Raw genomic sequence first — 14,932 nt, forward strand, 5'->3', positions numbered from 1 at the left:
CTCTATCCCTCTCCCTACCTCTCTGTAAAAAATCAATACAATATATTAAAAAAGAAAAAAAAGAAGTGAGTACAGACCAAACCGTGACAAGATTAAGAGATATTCAGCCATATTAATGCTTCTGTGACGACAGCTGCTCACACAGGTGAAGGGGTATAAGCAGAAATAATGTGCGGCAACGGAACGAGAGGTGTGAGGCAGGTTCACCAATTTTTGTATTTTTGTTCTAATAGATTTAGATGGATGTTACTGGCTAAATTTTCTAAGTTGTTTTTCTCCATCACTAAAGCAGGACTGTTAATTACCTATCTTACCAGATTGTTTCAGGGATTAAATGAAATAATGTTTTGTGTGTGTGTTTTGTTTTTTTATCCTCACCTGAGGATATTTTTCCATTACCAAACCATGACAAGATAGAGATATTCAGTGATATTAATGCTTCTGTGACAACAGCTGCTCACACAGGTGCAGGGATATAAGCAGAAATGATGTATGGCAATGGAATGAGCGGTGAGAGGCCAGGTTCACCAATTTTTGTATTTTTGTTCTAATATATTTTGATGGATGTTACTGGCTAAATTTTCGGAGTTGTTTTTCTCCATCTCTAAAGCAGGACTGTTAATTACCTATCTTGCCAAATTGTTTCAGGAATTAAACAAAATAATGTTGTGTGTGTGTGTGTGTGTGTGTGTGTGTGTAATTCTCACCTGAGGATATTTTTCCATTGAAAGGGAGAGGGAAAGACAGAAATATATCAATGTGAGAGAAACACATTGATTGGTTGCTTCCTGCACACGCCCCAACCCGGCCCTGGGCCTGGGAGAAGTCTGCAACCAAGGTGCGTGCTGGAAGAGAGAGGGAAAGACAGAAATATCGATGTGAGAGAAACACATCGATTGGTTGCTTCCTGCACACGCCCCTACCAGGGCCTGGGCCTGGGAGGAGTTTGCAACCGAGGTACGTGCCCTTGAATGGAATCGAACCCGGGACTCTTCAGTTCACAGGCTGACAATCTATCCATCCAAACCGGCTCAGGCTAAACAAAATGATGTTTTTACAGTGCCAGGCACATAGCCCCAACCCGGCCCTGGGCCTGGGAGAAGTCTGCAACCAAGGTGCGTGCCCTTGAACAGAATCGAACTCGAGACTCTTCAGTCCACAGGCTGACACTCTATCCATCCAAACCGGCTCATGCTAAACAAAATGATGTTTTTACAGTGCCAGGCACATAGGAGTTGTTCAACAAATGTTAATCTCCATCTTCTTCTTAGTTACCTGTTGGATATTTTCTATTTAGCTGGTAGAGGGAATAGTTTAACAACTTCACCCTCTCCAAGAAACAGCTGAGTTTTTTGTGCAGCCAGACAGTTGCTTCAGTTGAGGAAGACAACAATGTAGGGGAACCTTCTACTAAAAAAAAATAAACATTGGTGTAAGCCCCCTGGAAAGACAGGCAGCATCTATGCAAACTATTTAGAAAAAATGTAATAACGAAAGGGAGGAGAGTGCAGTTTCATTGGCCTCTGAAAGCTAGACTGGAACCAGTATTTAAATAACCAGGCTCGTAATACCATGTTCATAGGGGTCTAGGGGAGCACACGGAATATGTAAGGAAGATGTAAGTAGAGATTCAGGAAGGGGGATGAAGATGGATTGCAAGAGATGGAGGGGAGGGAATACAGAAGGAAATCAGAGGGAAGAGATATAAACAAGAGGTGATATATATAAATGTTGCATCTTTATGTTGTACAGCTAAAACTAATACAATGTTGTATATGTCAATTATACTTCAATTAAAAAAAACACACAGAAGATGGTAATTTCATAGAAAAAAAAAGGTAAATTTGCATTAAGGAAAAGAGCGATTGAGAAGAAAAAGAGAAACACAGCTAAGAAAATAAAGGGAAAGAAGGAATCCAACTAACCCTTTATAAGACCCCAAGAGGAATGGCAAGAGAGGGAGGAAAGAGTGGAAGGAAAAATAAAGTCCAAAGAAAATATGACTTGGTTAATAAATTCACATAATAGTAAATAGATCTCAAATGCAAATAGGACCATGGAATATAAATAATGACAGAAACCATAAGAACAGATTTATAGTCAATGGGACCTGAAGAAAGAACTGGATTAAAATGAGTTTGTTTTATTTAAAAGAAACAGGGAACTGGGGGGCGGGAAGGGATTAACCAAAGAACTTATATGCATATATGCACAGCCCATGGACACAGACAATAGTGCCGTGAAGGCCTGGGGAGGGGAAGAGGTAGGGAGGGGGGTCACTGGGGGCGAAAAGGGAACAATTGTAATACTTTCAACAATAAAGGTAAATTTAAAAAAATAAAAGAAACAGATGTCACTAATGGCAAAATGCATTTAAACTGGAGTGATACAATGCGCTGTATTATCTAACACAGCGGTTCTCAACCGGTGGTTCGCGACCCCTTTGGCGGTCGAAAGACCCTTTCACAGGGGTCGCCTGAGATCATCCTGCATATCAGATATTTACATTACGATTCATAACAGTAGCAACATTACAGTTATGAAGTAGCAACAAAAATAATTTTATGGTTGGGTCACAACATGAGGAACTGTATTTAAAGGGCCAGAAGGTTGAGAACCACTGATAACACATGTGTTATTCCCTGACATAAAGGCTTTGTAACAGTGACCACAGGTCTGCTGAGAAGACTTGAGGACATTGTTTAAGGGCATAGCAATGACAATGGTAGCCAAGCCAGAGCTGAGTGAAGGACATACTTACAGGCAACGATATTTACGTAGCGGTTCTTGTGCTTGTTGTCTGGGTGATTGGAGCTGTCTGCTGTGATACCTAAGTCAACAGTACAGCTCTGCACTTCCTGTAAAGAAATCGTACGTGCAACATTTTCACACGTGTCCTTTCAGACAAAGGGCCTTAAAATATAATGAAGACAAAACAAACAAAATAGTCTAGCCAAAAAATTTTTAGCATGTTACAACTATTTCTTGGCTAAGAGAAAATGCAGTGAAATAATGCCTTACCTGGTAAAACTCTTTCAGTGTCTAATGAGGGAATGAATGCCAAAAAAGTAAAGAAATCAAATTCCACAGCACACGACAAATGAGAAAAAAAAGTGTTCATATTAGGTTTACAATGGAAAACTATGATCATGCAATAAATACATTTGTCAAATACAAAACAGAATGTTTCAAACAGTTACATGCAAATCAAAATTTCTGACAATTTGGAACTTTAAAATTATGTGAAAGGAAAAATTAACATTTTTAAAAAGGACAGTGGTAAAATAATATGATGGTTTTTTAAAAATTCAGATGAGAAAGCCATCTATTTGATGACACATTTTGTCATATTAGGTAGATTTGCTAATATCCAAATATAATGCTATTTGATCACTGTAGCACTATTTGAAACTGTGAATTAGTGATACATATTTTTGTTTGAGTAATTTTAAAGAATAAAACACTTCCTATTAGGTGGTTTGAAATAGATTTAGGGTTACAAAATATTAAAAATCTCCAAAAACTTTTTATCATATATTCTAGGTCATTTTGAAACAAAAATTTAGATAGCATTACTTTCTATACACTGACCTCTTTTTAATTTAATCTTCAATGGGTATAGAAAATTACTTCTGGCAATTATCTTTAAAAATGAGCTAAAATATTTTTCAGAGATATTTTCTAACTATATTAGTTTGGAATTAATAATTATTTAATATTAAAATAATGACATGAAAGCCTTACACTTTTTTGAGAAAGTATATAACCCAAATATGAACCTGATTAATCACAAATGGCCCAGCCTCTCTCCAAGTAAGCTTTTAATGTCTCTTTTGCAGCAAGTCATTCTGACTCCAGAGTTAAAAACAATCTAATATTTAAAAGGTATAGCATTATTAGTTACTAAGCTAATTATTAAGTTAATGAAAAGTTTTCTTTCTTGAATCAAACTGTGAGTTAAAAGCAGTGGAATTAAAAAACACATTCTGAGGTTATTAATTTCATTATTACAAATAGCATAGTAATATTCAAAATGATTTTATAGTTGTGAAAGCGATAAATTTGCTTTTGCCCATATGCTATCAGCAAATTTATTATAAATTGTTTATTTTTCCTGATGGTTTTTAACATTCAGAAAATCAGACCTATCCTTGGCACATTCTCCCACTTTCAATTGCGATTTTGTTTGAGGTGAGCCTGGAAGTTTCTATGAGTTAAAATTGAACCACTCAGTAACCTCTGTTAAATAAGAACAATTAATTTGACATTTTAAATATGTAATTCTTTATATTATTCCGCTTTACTTAGTCATTATCTCACACTGATTTCTTATTCAAAGTCGCTATGGCTTAGGTTTTTTTTAAGATTTGGTGAATTGCCTATTTTAAATTTAATGAAACTACATCACTTTTCATTTCTATTTCTTTTGATTTCGTAAAGCTTTCTCATCTGTGGCATCTTCCTTCCCTAAATGCACCTTGGTTGGCGTGACTCCTGGGAAGCAGTTGCTGGGTGCAATGGAGAGAGCGGCACACCCTCTGATCAGGAGCAGAGCTGAAAGTGCTTTAAAGAGGGAGGTCCTCAGCCCGGCAGGCGTGGCTCAGTGGTTGAGCGCTGACCTATGAACTAGGAGGCCGGTTCTATTCCTGGTCAGGGCACATGCCCGGGTTGTGGGCTGGATCCCCAGTGTGGGGTATCCAGGAGGCAGCCGGTCAATGATTATCTCTCACCATTAATGTCTCTCTCTCTCTCTCTCTCTCTCTCTCTTTCTCTCTCCCCCCATCCTTTCCTCTCTCAAATCAATAAAAATTTATATTAAAAAAAAAAGGTCCTTAGAGCACTTGGATATTCAGGAGGGAGACAGAAAAGCCACATAATGCTTCCTGATTCTGGAATGGAAAGGACATGAACTTTAAAATCACAGACCTAGGTTTGAATCCCAGCCCTGCTATTTTAGTTATTAATTCACTTCTATGGAAACTGATTTCATCATCAATGTAAATAAAAGCAAATAACTTCTAGAGTTGGGTGAAAGCTGAATGTAGAGTCACCTAGTACAATAAGTGACCCTATTTTGAAAAATCTGTAAACTGATAGTTCAATGGGCCATGATAAATTCACAGCAAATTTATCTGCCTCATCTACCTAAGAGTATTTTAAGGGATATTACTAGAAAAATTTTCATTGATTGTAAATTTTAAATGCTTTTTAGAAATGTACATTTTTTTTTTGAGAAATTGGGATGTTCCTTTGTATAATATTTATTCTACCTGTATAATAAGTGCTTCTGCATTTACAGTGCTGTGATATTTATAATTAACCATTTGTATATGCTTTGGCTGAGAAGCATGAAATTTAGTCATTTAGGGTAATTTATGTAATTTAGAAAATTAAAAGGAATCAGTGTTACTAATGCCTATTACTTTTAAAAAGAATGCTAGAGTTCTTTATTTTATGTGCCAGTATTAACTATGTTTTTAAAAATGTTTCCACTAGCATGACATGGCTTTTTAAAATGGAAAACCAATTTTCTAAATTATATGATAACCATACCACATCTCCTAAACACATATATAGAACTAATATTCTCACCAGAAGTGAAAATGGTTTCAATGTCATTAGGTCAAAAAATAGTCTACTGCTGAATCGTTTAAATTTGCTATTTTCCATATTACTTAACATAGACGTAGTAAAATCATACCTCGAATTCTTCAGTAAACCCACTACTTGCATGTAAGTCTGCAACATGCTTTGGAAAGTGCTTTATTGGAATTGCTCCAACATCATCTAAGTGAATAAAAAAAAATGAGGTTGGAAAGGATAATTCAACTTATATGAATGTGCTCCCATTATAAAGATTTATTAGGTGGCTTCTTCTAAAACAACTTCAAAATTCAATTATTCTTATAACCCCAATGAAACATTTAGCAACAATTACCAATTTTCTCTATATTTACTATCAATCATAATCTACATTTTAGAATTCTGATTAGATCAAGAATCTCTTTTCCTTTTATATTCCAAAGAGAAAAGAGTTCATTTTCAATGTTAAATTATAAATGCCACCAAAGCCTCACTTTTTATCAGTGAACTGCAACTCTTTATGGCTAACTTTCTTTAACATGAATAGGAGTTGCATGTAAATTCTAGGGAAAAATGCAGAAACAATATACTTTCAATTTTATCATGGACATGATATATAGTGCAATTTCAGTTTTTAAAAAATTGTATAGCTCAATGTCTTACAGTTAAATAGTAAGATTTTTTTTACAGTTGAAAACATTTTTCCTTTATTTTATATGTAATAGAGAAGACTTATATGCAGACTGTTCATTAAAAATGATGTCAAAAATCTTTGGGACTTTTAATCTTTAGTATTTCAAGAATTTTAACTTGAAAATATGCTATGGAAACAAACTCATCGTATCTGTGAGTTAATTGTGAAGAGGCCAATTTATTTCAACTGGCTCTATTTTTATTCCTGGAAAGACTTTCTTAGATTAAACATATTACTAGTACACAGCATGCAATTTCACAAGTGATTTCTCTGACAAGGAAACATCAAACACATTTCACTAGAAACAGTTATTTACATCAACAGCTGTTCAAGCATCCAGGCCATTTAATATTTTTAAGCCTCAATTACCAAGAATTGGTTGGTTAAAAAAAATTAGGATCCATCTGTTCTCTCTCTTAGATGAGTATACCTGAATACTAACATTGAATTAGCCAGTTAAGCTTAAGAAACTCTAGACAAAGGTGTAATTCCACCTTCACACCTACTGGAGGATCTTGCCTGCAAGTAGCTTTTATAAGCAGATAAGGAAACAGAAATAATTTGTCATATCAAAATTGTTGGTTCTTTACTAAAGGTCCTTCAAATCCACTGACGCTATCCTGTACAGGTAACCTCTTCGCACAAGCAAACTGACTACTTTTTATTTACAATTATGTTATTTTGCTAATTTCTTTTATGAATTGGTCTGCAAGTGAGACCCAAATATCTTTTCATTTTCTGATTTTATATGAAAATGCACACATTTGGGTGATCAGGAGTGCATTTTTGAGAGCTGAGCAGGGAAAAAAGAGGAGATGCCCTTGATCACTATTTTGAGAAGCAGAACAGGGATTTTGGCTTTCCTGAACAAGATCCTGATTTTGGATTTATTTTTTATATTGTTAATGATAACCTATGCTGGACTTTGGATAATATTATGGCTAATGTGCATACCCAGGCTAACAGGATATGTAGAAGAGGTAAGTTTGAAAGTGAAGGGAATCAAAATGCAATAGATAACAGAACTGAAAGTCTCAAATCCCTTATATGTTCATGAGAAATGGTGCTATCCTAACATAAATACACAGTAGTTTAATACAAAGAGTTAAATAGAAATAAGACAGTAGCGGATTAAAGACACAGAGTTGATAAAAGAGGAAAAACAGCCAAAGATGACTGACTCCTATGCTTGTTAAAAGTTACAAAGAAAATGCTTCTCTTTTTCCCCTCTATTTTTTAAATCATGAGATTTCAGAAGGTAATATCAGGTAGAACTTGTGTCTTTAGCAGTAATATATGTAGTACTAGAAAATTTAAGAAGAGGCTTCTGTAAAATGGCCACGTGGGTGAATTTTTCCTTTTGTTTTCCCTGATTTGGTGACTGTCCATGGCCTTATCTCACCTTCTATCTGTGCTTCCTCCATAGGCCACACATTTCTAGACAATTCCTTTTTTGTTCTCTCTTTCATGCTGAGAGGTTGTACAATGGTAATAAAATAAGTGTCTGGGAATGTAGTCATAGTGTGAACTCTAGGGTCAATGGGTGTCTTAAATGACACTGGCTGATTCTTGCATAGTGTTAATCAGGCAAGCTCTGATAAAAATAGTTGACTTTTTTTCTAACATAGTTAAGAAACCTTTTCCCACATAAATGCAGATGATCAGAAAGAACTAAAGATTCTCCTCATTTTTTAAAAAAATATATTTTATTGATTTTTTACAGAGAGGAAGGGAGAGGGATAGAGAGTTAGAAACATCGATGAGAAAGAAACATCAATCAGCTGCCTCCTGCACACTCCCCACTGGGGATGTGCCCGCAACCAAGCTACAAGCCCTTGAGTGGAATCGAACCTGGAACCCTTGAGTCCGCAGGCCGATGCTCTATCCACTGAGCCAAACTGGTTAGGGCAAGATTCTCCTCATTTTTGTTATTTTGTCCTATCCACCCCATTGCATTGGTTTAGTCCATTTTTGTTGTTTAGGTTTCCACTAAAGAAGCTGAAAGGACCCAAACTCAGCATTATTCTTAACTAATGTTATTGCTATAAGTGCTTATGTTCTTTAACATAGTACATATGAACAATTATAAGCTATTTTCCCACATCCTGTGTATGGTTAAGAATGTTCAAAATTTCTGAGAACAAGTTATACAACTGGATGCCTGATACATGATGTAATACATATTTTGGGCAACACAGATGTTTACTAAAGTATATTATAGGCATTTGCAAAGTACAATAAGGACAACCCTTCCAGCATTTTGCTTTTCATTCAACACCAACCAGCTACTCACAGTCATGCGTTAAGCTATTACCTGAAACTGGAAAGACAGGTGTTGGAGGTGTGGATATTACTCTGGGGGAAGTACTGTCCTCCAAGTAAAAGTGTGCAGTCTGGAAACATTTCCTGGAAGGGAAAGAAAGCAATTTAAACTACCAGCTGCCTCAGAGAATGAGACGATTTCTGAGCTGCTTAAAAGTCATGACAGAAATCTTCAGAAACAAAACATAAGGGGAAATCTGTATCAATTTTTATAAAACACAAAGTATTGGAGCGATTTATGGCCTCCAAATTTATCTCAGTTTTATGTCCCAGATGCAGAAGAGCAAGTGGATGTCAGACTTGCTGAAAGCAGAGATGGTATTTGAAGTTGTAGCTGAAGTGGTAGCTTTGCGGAGGTAGAATGTCTTAACATCCTAGTTACTCTTCCACTGTTTCTACCTTGGACAGGACCGCAGTGGAAAAGAGCCTGTCCAAAGCTATTTTCACTCAACATTTCAGTGACCAGGCCCGTCCGAGCCCATTCAGCCACTAGCAAAAGGTAGCAAGCTATGATTGTGTGGGAACAAAATTCCACAGTGGTAACATTTTGATGAAAAAAGAAGTCAGCTTTATACTGTGTGATAATGCACTGATGACAGAACAAAGTGAGGAAATAATGAGCATGTAACCAAAAACAGGGGTGATTTTCTTCCCAACAGATGCTAGCCTTGTTGATGGGGGTTTTGAGAATAAACATATTTGGAATCAACGATAACTATAACCTACAATGTCACCTGCATCTATTTCCATTCAGATAATAAGAGTAACATCTGGTAAGAGCACACTACAAACTACTGAGAAGAGCAAAGAACCAACTGCTGCTATAAATGAATGCAAAACATGCTTAATTTAAAAATTTAGATAATTAAAACTGCTAATGACACTCTTTGATGTGGGTCATTTAATTTATTTGAAGTATTATTCATGAGTGGTTAAGTTTATTTTGAATAAATGCCAATCTCATTTTCCATTTAAAAGCTTCAAGCTACAAGATATTTATCCTAATAAACTCTAACATAACATTTGTTCTTCCATGACACACCTACATTTTTTTTAGTTTTTTAAAAATATATTTTATTGATTTTTTACAAAGAGGAAGGGAGAGAGATAGAAACATCGATGAGAGAGAAACATCGATCAGCTGCCTCCTGCACACCTCCTACTGGGGATGTGCCCGCTACCAAGGTACATGCCCTTGAATCGAACCTGGGACCTTTCAGTTCGCAGGCCAATGCTCTATCCACTGAGCCAAACCGGTTAGGGCCATACCTACTGATTTTTTCAGCAATCAGTCCTCTGCATAAATTCTTCAATGGCTTCCCAATAGAATGGTTTTCAATTATTTCAGGAAAGACTAAAGACTCTTCATGATTTGGTCCCTTACCTACTTCAACTCTCTCATCTCCTTTAACTCCTTCCCTTACCCAATGGGCTCTAGTCCTCATGGCTCCTCTCTTTCTCCCTGGAGGAGGCCCTGTTAGTACCATCTCAAGCTTGGCTCTTGCTGTTCCCTCTGGCCACCTTCTTCTTCCCCATCGGTTTTGCATCGGTGCAAAAGCCACTTCCTCTGAGAGTCCTTCTTTGACCATGCTAGCTAAAAACACCAGCCTAGCCCACCAAGTTACTATTCTCTGCCCTTTGTTTGCTTTGTGGCACTTAGCACTGCGTGATACCTTATTTATGTATCTGTTCATTGGTCTTATCTGTTTTTAGCTGGTCCCCCCTCATCAGAATGTAAGTCCCACTAAGGCAAAGTACTTTGTCTTAATCAGTGCAGTGTCAGTCCTCAGTGCTAAGAACAGCTCTGGCATGTGTAGGTGCCCTCAGATATTTGTTCAATGAATTCACTGCTATCAGTATGAGTCACATAACATTATATAGTTTATTTGTAACCTTCATGTCACAAGAAAAAAAATTCAAAAGCAACGATGTGCATAGCAAAACCTAGCCCTCTGCTGCAATGCTATAAGTCTTTGATAATGAAACCTGTGAGAACATAGATAATGGAGAGAACACAAGAATGGCTTCAAAAGCAAACAGATGGTGCAAGAGGAAGATGAGTGGATGTAGAATCAAATGACAAAGGGATCCTGTTCACATCTGGAAAGTGGAGTAGATATGGCAGATCAATGAAGAATGGAGAGATGAGGGACAGCCTATATAGTAAAAGCCTAATATGCTAAGTGTCTGACTGTTCGTTCAACTGTTCGACCAGTTGCTATGATGTGCACTGACCACCAGGGAGCAGACGCTCTGACCTGTAAGTTAGCTTGCTGCTGGGGCCTGGCCGATCGGGACTTGGCGAGACAGGCTGGACACGCCCTAGAGCCCTCCCACAGTCCCTCCCCAGCCCTGATTGTGCACTGGTGGGGTCCCTTGGCCTTGCCTGCACCCTATCGCAATCCAGGACCCCACGGGGGATGTAGGAGAGCTGGTTTCAGCCTGATCCCCACAGGTCAGGCCGAGGGATCCCAGCGGTGCACGAATCTATGCACCAGGCCTCTAGTAGGTCTCATGATAAAGCAACCATCCCCTAGCCCTAGCTGGATAGCTCAGTTGGTTAGAAGATTTCCCAGATACACCAAGGTTTTGGGCTCGATCCCTGGTCAGGGCACAAATAAGGAGCAACCAATGAATGTGTAAAAAAGTGGAACAACAAATTGATGTTTCTCTCTCTCAAATCAACCAACCAATCAATCAATCAATAAAGAAACCATCCTATTGATATACCACATTTGAATAGAATTGAAAGCAGACTGGAGCAGAAACCACAGGGAAAATTTGGCTTATCTTTGCAACCACAGATGTAGCATATTCTGAAACTGGGTTAGATACTTGCTTTTAAGATCACAGAGTACAATCTCTTTCATTCCTCTAAAATAAGGTTACACAAGCAGGTAAAAGGGTTTGTATTCACTTTTCAATGAATCTTAAAGCTATAAAATGCATGAAGAGACAGTGCAATATAGCAGCTGATACAAGAATCTCTTCTACAGCATCTTTGACACATAAAGAAGGCCCAGTCTGAATGCCTTCAGTAACAAGGAGCTCACTTCTTTTTGTCATCTTTAGTTGCTAGCTATTTTTTTTCTCATACTACTTCAAAGCTCATTCCCTTCTAAGTGCCTCCAAATGGTACCAAAGGGGAGGCCTTCCTGTCCCACTGTTGTGCCTCTGACTGTTGAAATTGTTCTTGTATCAACCCAAAACTCAGTCTCTCTATTCCTTTAACACACTGGCTCTAGTTCTGTATGTTACAGATTTTCAGATTATGGTACCCAGTATCTTACAATATGTATACCCTATCTACCTATGGTCCTCACCTTTTTTGACATTTCTACTCTAATAATACTAACAAGTTACAGATCATTGAACATGCCCTTTTCTGTCCTAACTCAGTATTTCTCCTCCCAGCTTTAAACATTGTTCTCCTTCTGATCAAATGCCTCTCTTACTGATATGCCAGGCAAGCGCTGTCCTCCTTCAAGACCACTCAGTGGCATCTTCCCCGGGAAAGCATCCTCTCGCTGTCTGAGCAGACTCTAGCACTCAGTTACTCTGTTCCCACTGCACCCAACACAAACTTCCATTCACAATACCTTTACTTGATTTAAAAAATATGCTTAATTAATCCTGACCTTCACCTCACTGGACATTATTCTCCATTATTTTATTTTAAATTCTCTCCTTAATTGGTGGTTAGAGTAATTATTTTGCAATATATTTATTTTGTGCCATGCCATATATATTTAAAGATGGGAATTATGTAGACTCAACTCTTTCTTTTTTTAAAATTGATTTCAGAGAGGAAGGAAAGGGAGAGATAGAAACATCAATGATGAGAGAGAATCATTGATTGGCTGCCTCCTGCACGCCCCCCCACTGGGGATTGAGCCCGAAACCCAGGCATGAGACCTTGACTGGAATCAAACCCAGGACCCTTCAGTCTGCAGGCCGATGCTCTATCCACTGAGCCAAACCAGCTAGGGCTAGACTCAACTCTTAATACAGTGCCTGGAGTACAACAGGTGTTAAACGTTGAATGATTAGATGGATTTCCAGGAGCAAGTAAATCCACCAATCATAAATCAGTTTATAGCTGCATTCTAAAGTCTCTTATCTACCCAAGCCCCAAATGGGATAACTTAAAAATCTCAAAGCATTTGGGAGGGAGAGGTGGAGTATATAGCTAGAGAAAGATGAATGCATGGATGGATGAATGGATGGACAAATAGAAAAAGCTTGTCTCTGAGAAAATGGGAAGAAGATAGCATCTCATAAAATAGAAAAGATAAATTAAAACACATTGGTACTGACGTTTAACATGTTGCTAATGTTCACTGTAGTATCTGGGTAAATACCAGCTCTACTTTTTTTTTTTAGCAAAAGAACCTTGTAAGTAGGAAAATCATACCAAAATCTTGTAAGTGGGAAATATTAAAATAGTGCAGGATAAATTCTGGATGAAGGGCATTTGCGTATTGCTACTAGGTAATCTTACCTAGGAAGAGACATTCTACTTAAAAGGCAGCATGGTACTGGGAGGCCTCTATTCTGGGGTGGTAGCTCCCCTCAATGGCCTACAAACTTAAACTTAAGATGAAGAGAGAATTCGAAATGCTTTTCTTCCCACTCCCACCAGCCAAAACAATGTGTCTATGGCAAGTTCTTTTCTATACTGCTTTTAATGAATGCTGTTTTGTTGAATATAACTGGTGTTTTGTGTTTTTTTTTTTTGAAAATTCTAACTACTAAAAAAGCTCTAAAAAAATTTACCCCTTGTCTTTTTAAAAAGAACTTTTTGACTATCTTCCTTATCAAAGTAATTTTGCATCTTTGAAATTTACAACTTGGCTTATGTAAATTATACCTTAAAACATCTGGAAAATAATTTCAAGGCATATTATTTAATGTATGACAAGCCTCACTATCTATAGTCCATCTGTTCTGTATAAGCAATGACTGTCTTCACGTCTATGTGCTAAGTGTTGATCACTATGGCTCCTGCTAATTATCACTCAGCCATGATGAAAAAGTGATGACTGTTTTAAACTTGCAGACATAGGCCCTATCAATCAACGTTAATATGATTATTCAATTTACACCTTTTCATCACAGTAAGTATTTAGAATTAAAAACTCAACATTTGTAATTATTATTACATTTTTTAGATCCTTATACAAATAGGAAACAATATCCATTCCTCATGCTGTATTCATGACGGAAACCCGAAAGGGCTGACTGAAATCTATATGGTAATCTAGTGAAACTTCCCTGCAAATGGAAAAAAGAGAAAATTAATTCTTAGGTGGGTGAGTGAGGTGCCCAAGGCCATAAAACAAATGCCAGGATGAACTGGGAAAGGGACCCAGACTTTATCACCTCTAATTTATTCTGTCTTCCTGCTACAACATCTTTTCTCTCAAGGTTTGCATAAAACATAGGGGACCACCTTGAGTTAGGTAAATTAGACAAAAGAGAGGATTTATCTTAACACTTTGAGGTTATATTTTTCTCCTAAAAACTAGGCTAGAAAAAATGTTTAAATATGTAAACTTGGAAACACAAAAAAGGGCCATATTGCCATTAGGACTCTTGTTGGTATGATTTAAAAATATATTTTTATTGATTTCAGAGAGGAAGGGAGAGGGAGAGAGAGAGAGAAATATCAACGATGAGAGAGAATTATTGATTGGTTGACTCCTGCATGCCCCCTACTGGGGATCGAGCCTGAAACCCAGGCATGTGCCCTGACAGGGATTTGAACCGTGACCTCCTGGTTCATAGGTCGATGCTCAACCACTGAGCCACGCCAGCTGGGCTGGTATGATTTTTAACCTTTCCACAGGCTGCCGTTTCCAGGAAGGCCTAAAATGTTTCCAAATTGACTAGTGGAATCATATTGTTCACAAATGCATCTACATTGAAATTTGGGTAATTGACACAAACTTTGAAGAATGTACTAACACTGGCATTTTGTAATTTAGCAAATGATAACCCTATCATATTATTGATCTAAAAGATGACATTTCAAAGAGATTTAACTTCACATGGATGTGAGTAGAACAGATATGTCAAGTTTTGAAATGGGTAAGTAAAAATAGCAAATCTTATCAAAACATTTGATAGTTAGATATGAAATATACACATAAAGCCCAGCTGTTTTTGCTCAGTGGATAGAGCGTCAGCCTGCGGACTGAAGGGTCCCAGGTTCGATTCTGGTCAAGGGCACATGACCAGGTTGCAGGCTTGATCCCTGGTAGGAGGCATGCAGGAGGCAGCCAATCAATGATTCTCTATTATCACTGATGCTTCTATCTTCCTGTCCCTTAC

General features: G+C 37.4%; 1 protein-coding gene across 1 annotated transcript in view; it reads right to left on the reverse strand.

The window, feature by feature from the left end:
- The window catches only part of LOC102258071 (receptor-type tyrosine-protein phosphatase zeta), a gene marked incomplete at its 5' end in the record, with an annotated part of 52,146 nt that overhangs the window by 23,789 nt on the left and 13,425 nt on the right, over positions 1-14,932 (reverse strand). The window contains 4 exons of the mRNA XM_014549915.1: positions 2,762-2,858; positions 3,022-3,042; positions 5,702-5,787; positions 8,592-8,683. Coding sequence (XP_014405401.1) covers positions 2,762-2,858; positions 3,022-3,042; positions 5,702-5,787; positions 8,592-8,683 — 296 coding nt within the window. The remainder of the gene's footprint in view (positions 1-2,761; positions 2,859-3,021; positions 3,043-5,701; positions 5,788-8,591; positions 8,684-14,932) is intronic.

This window comes from Myotis brandtii, unplaced genomic scaffold (genome assembly GCF_000412655.1).
Source record: "Myotis brandtii unplaced genomic scaffold, ASM41265v1 scaffold575, whole genome shotgun sequence".
Lineage (NCBI taxonomy): Eukaryota > Metazoa > Chordata > Mammalia > Chiroptera > Vespertilionidae > Myotis > Myotis brandtii.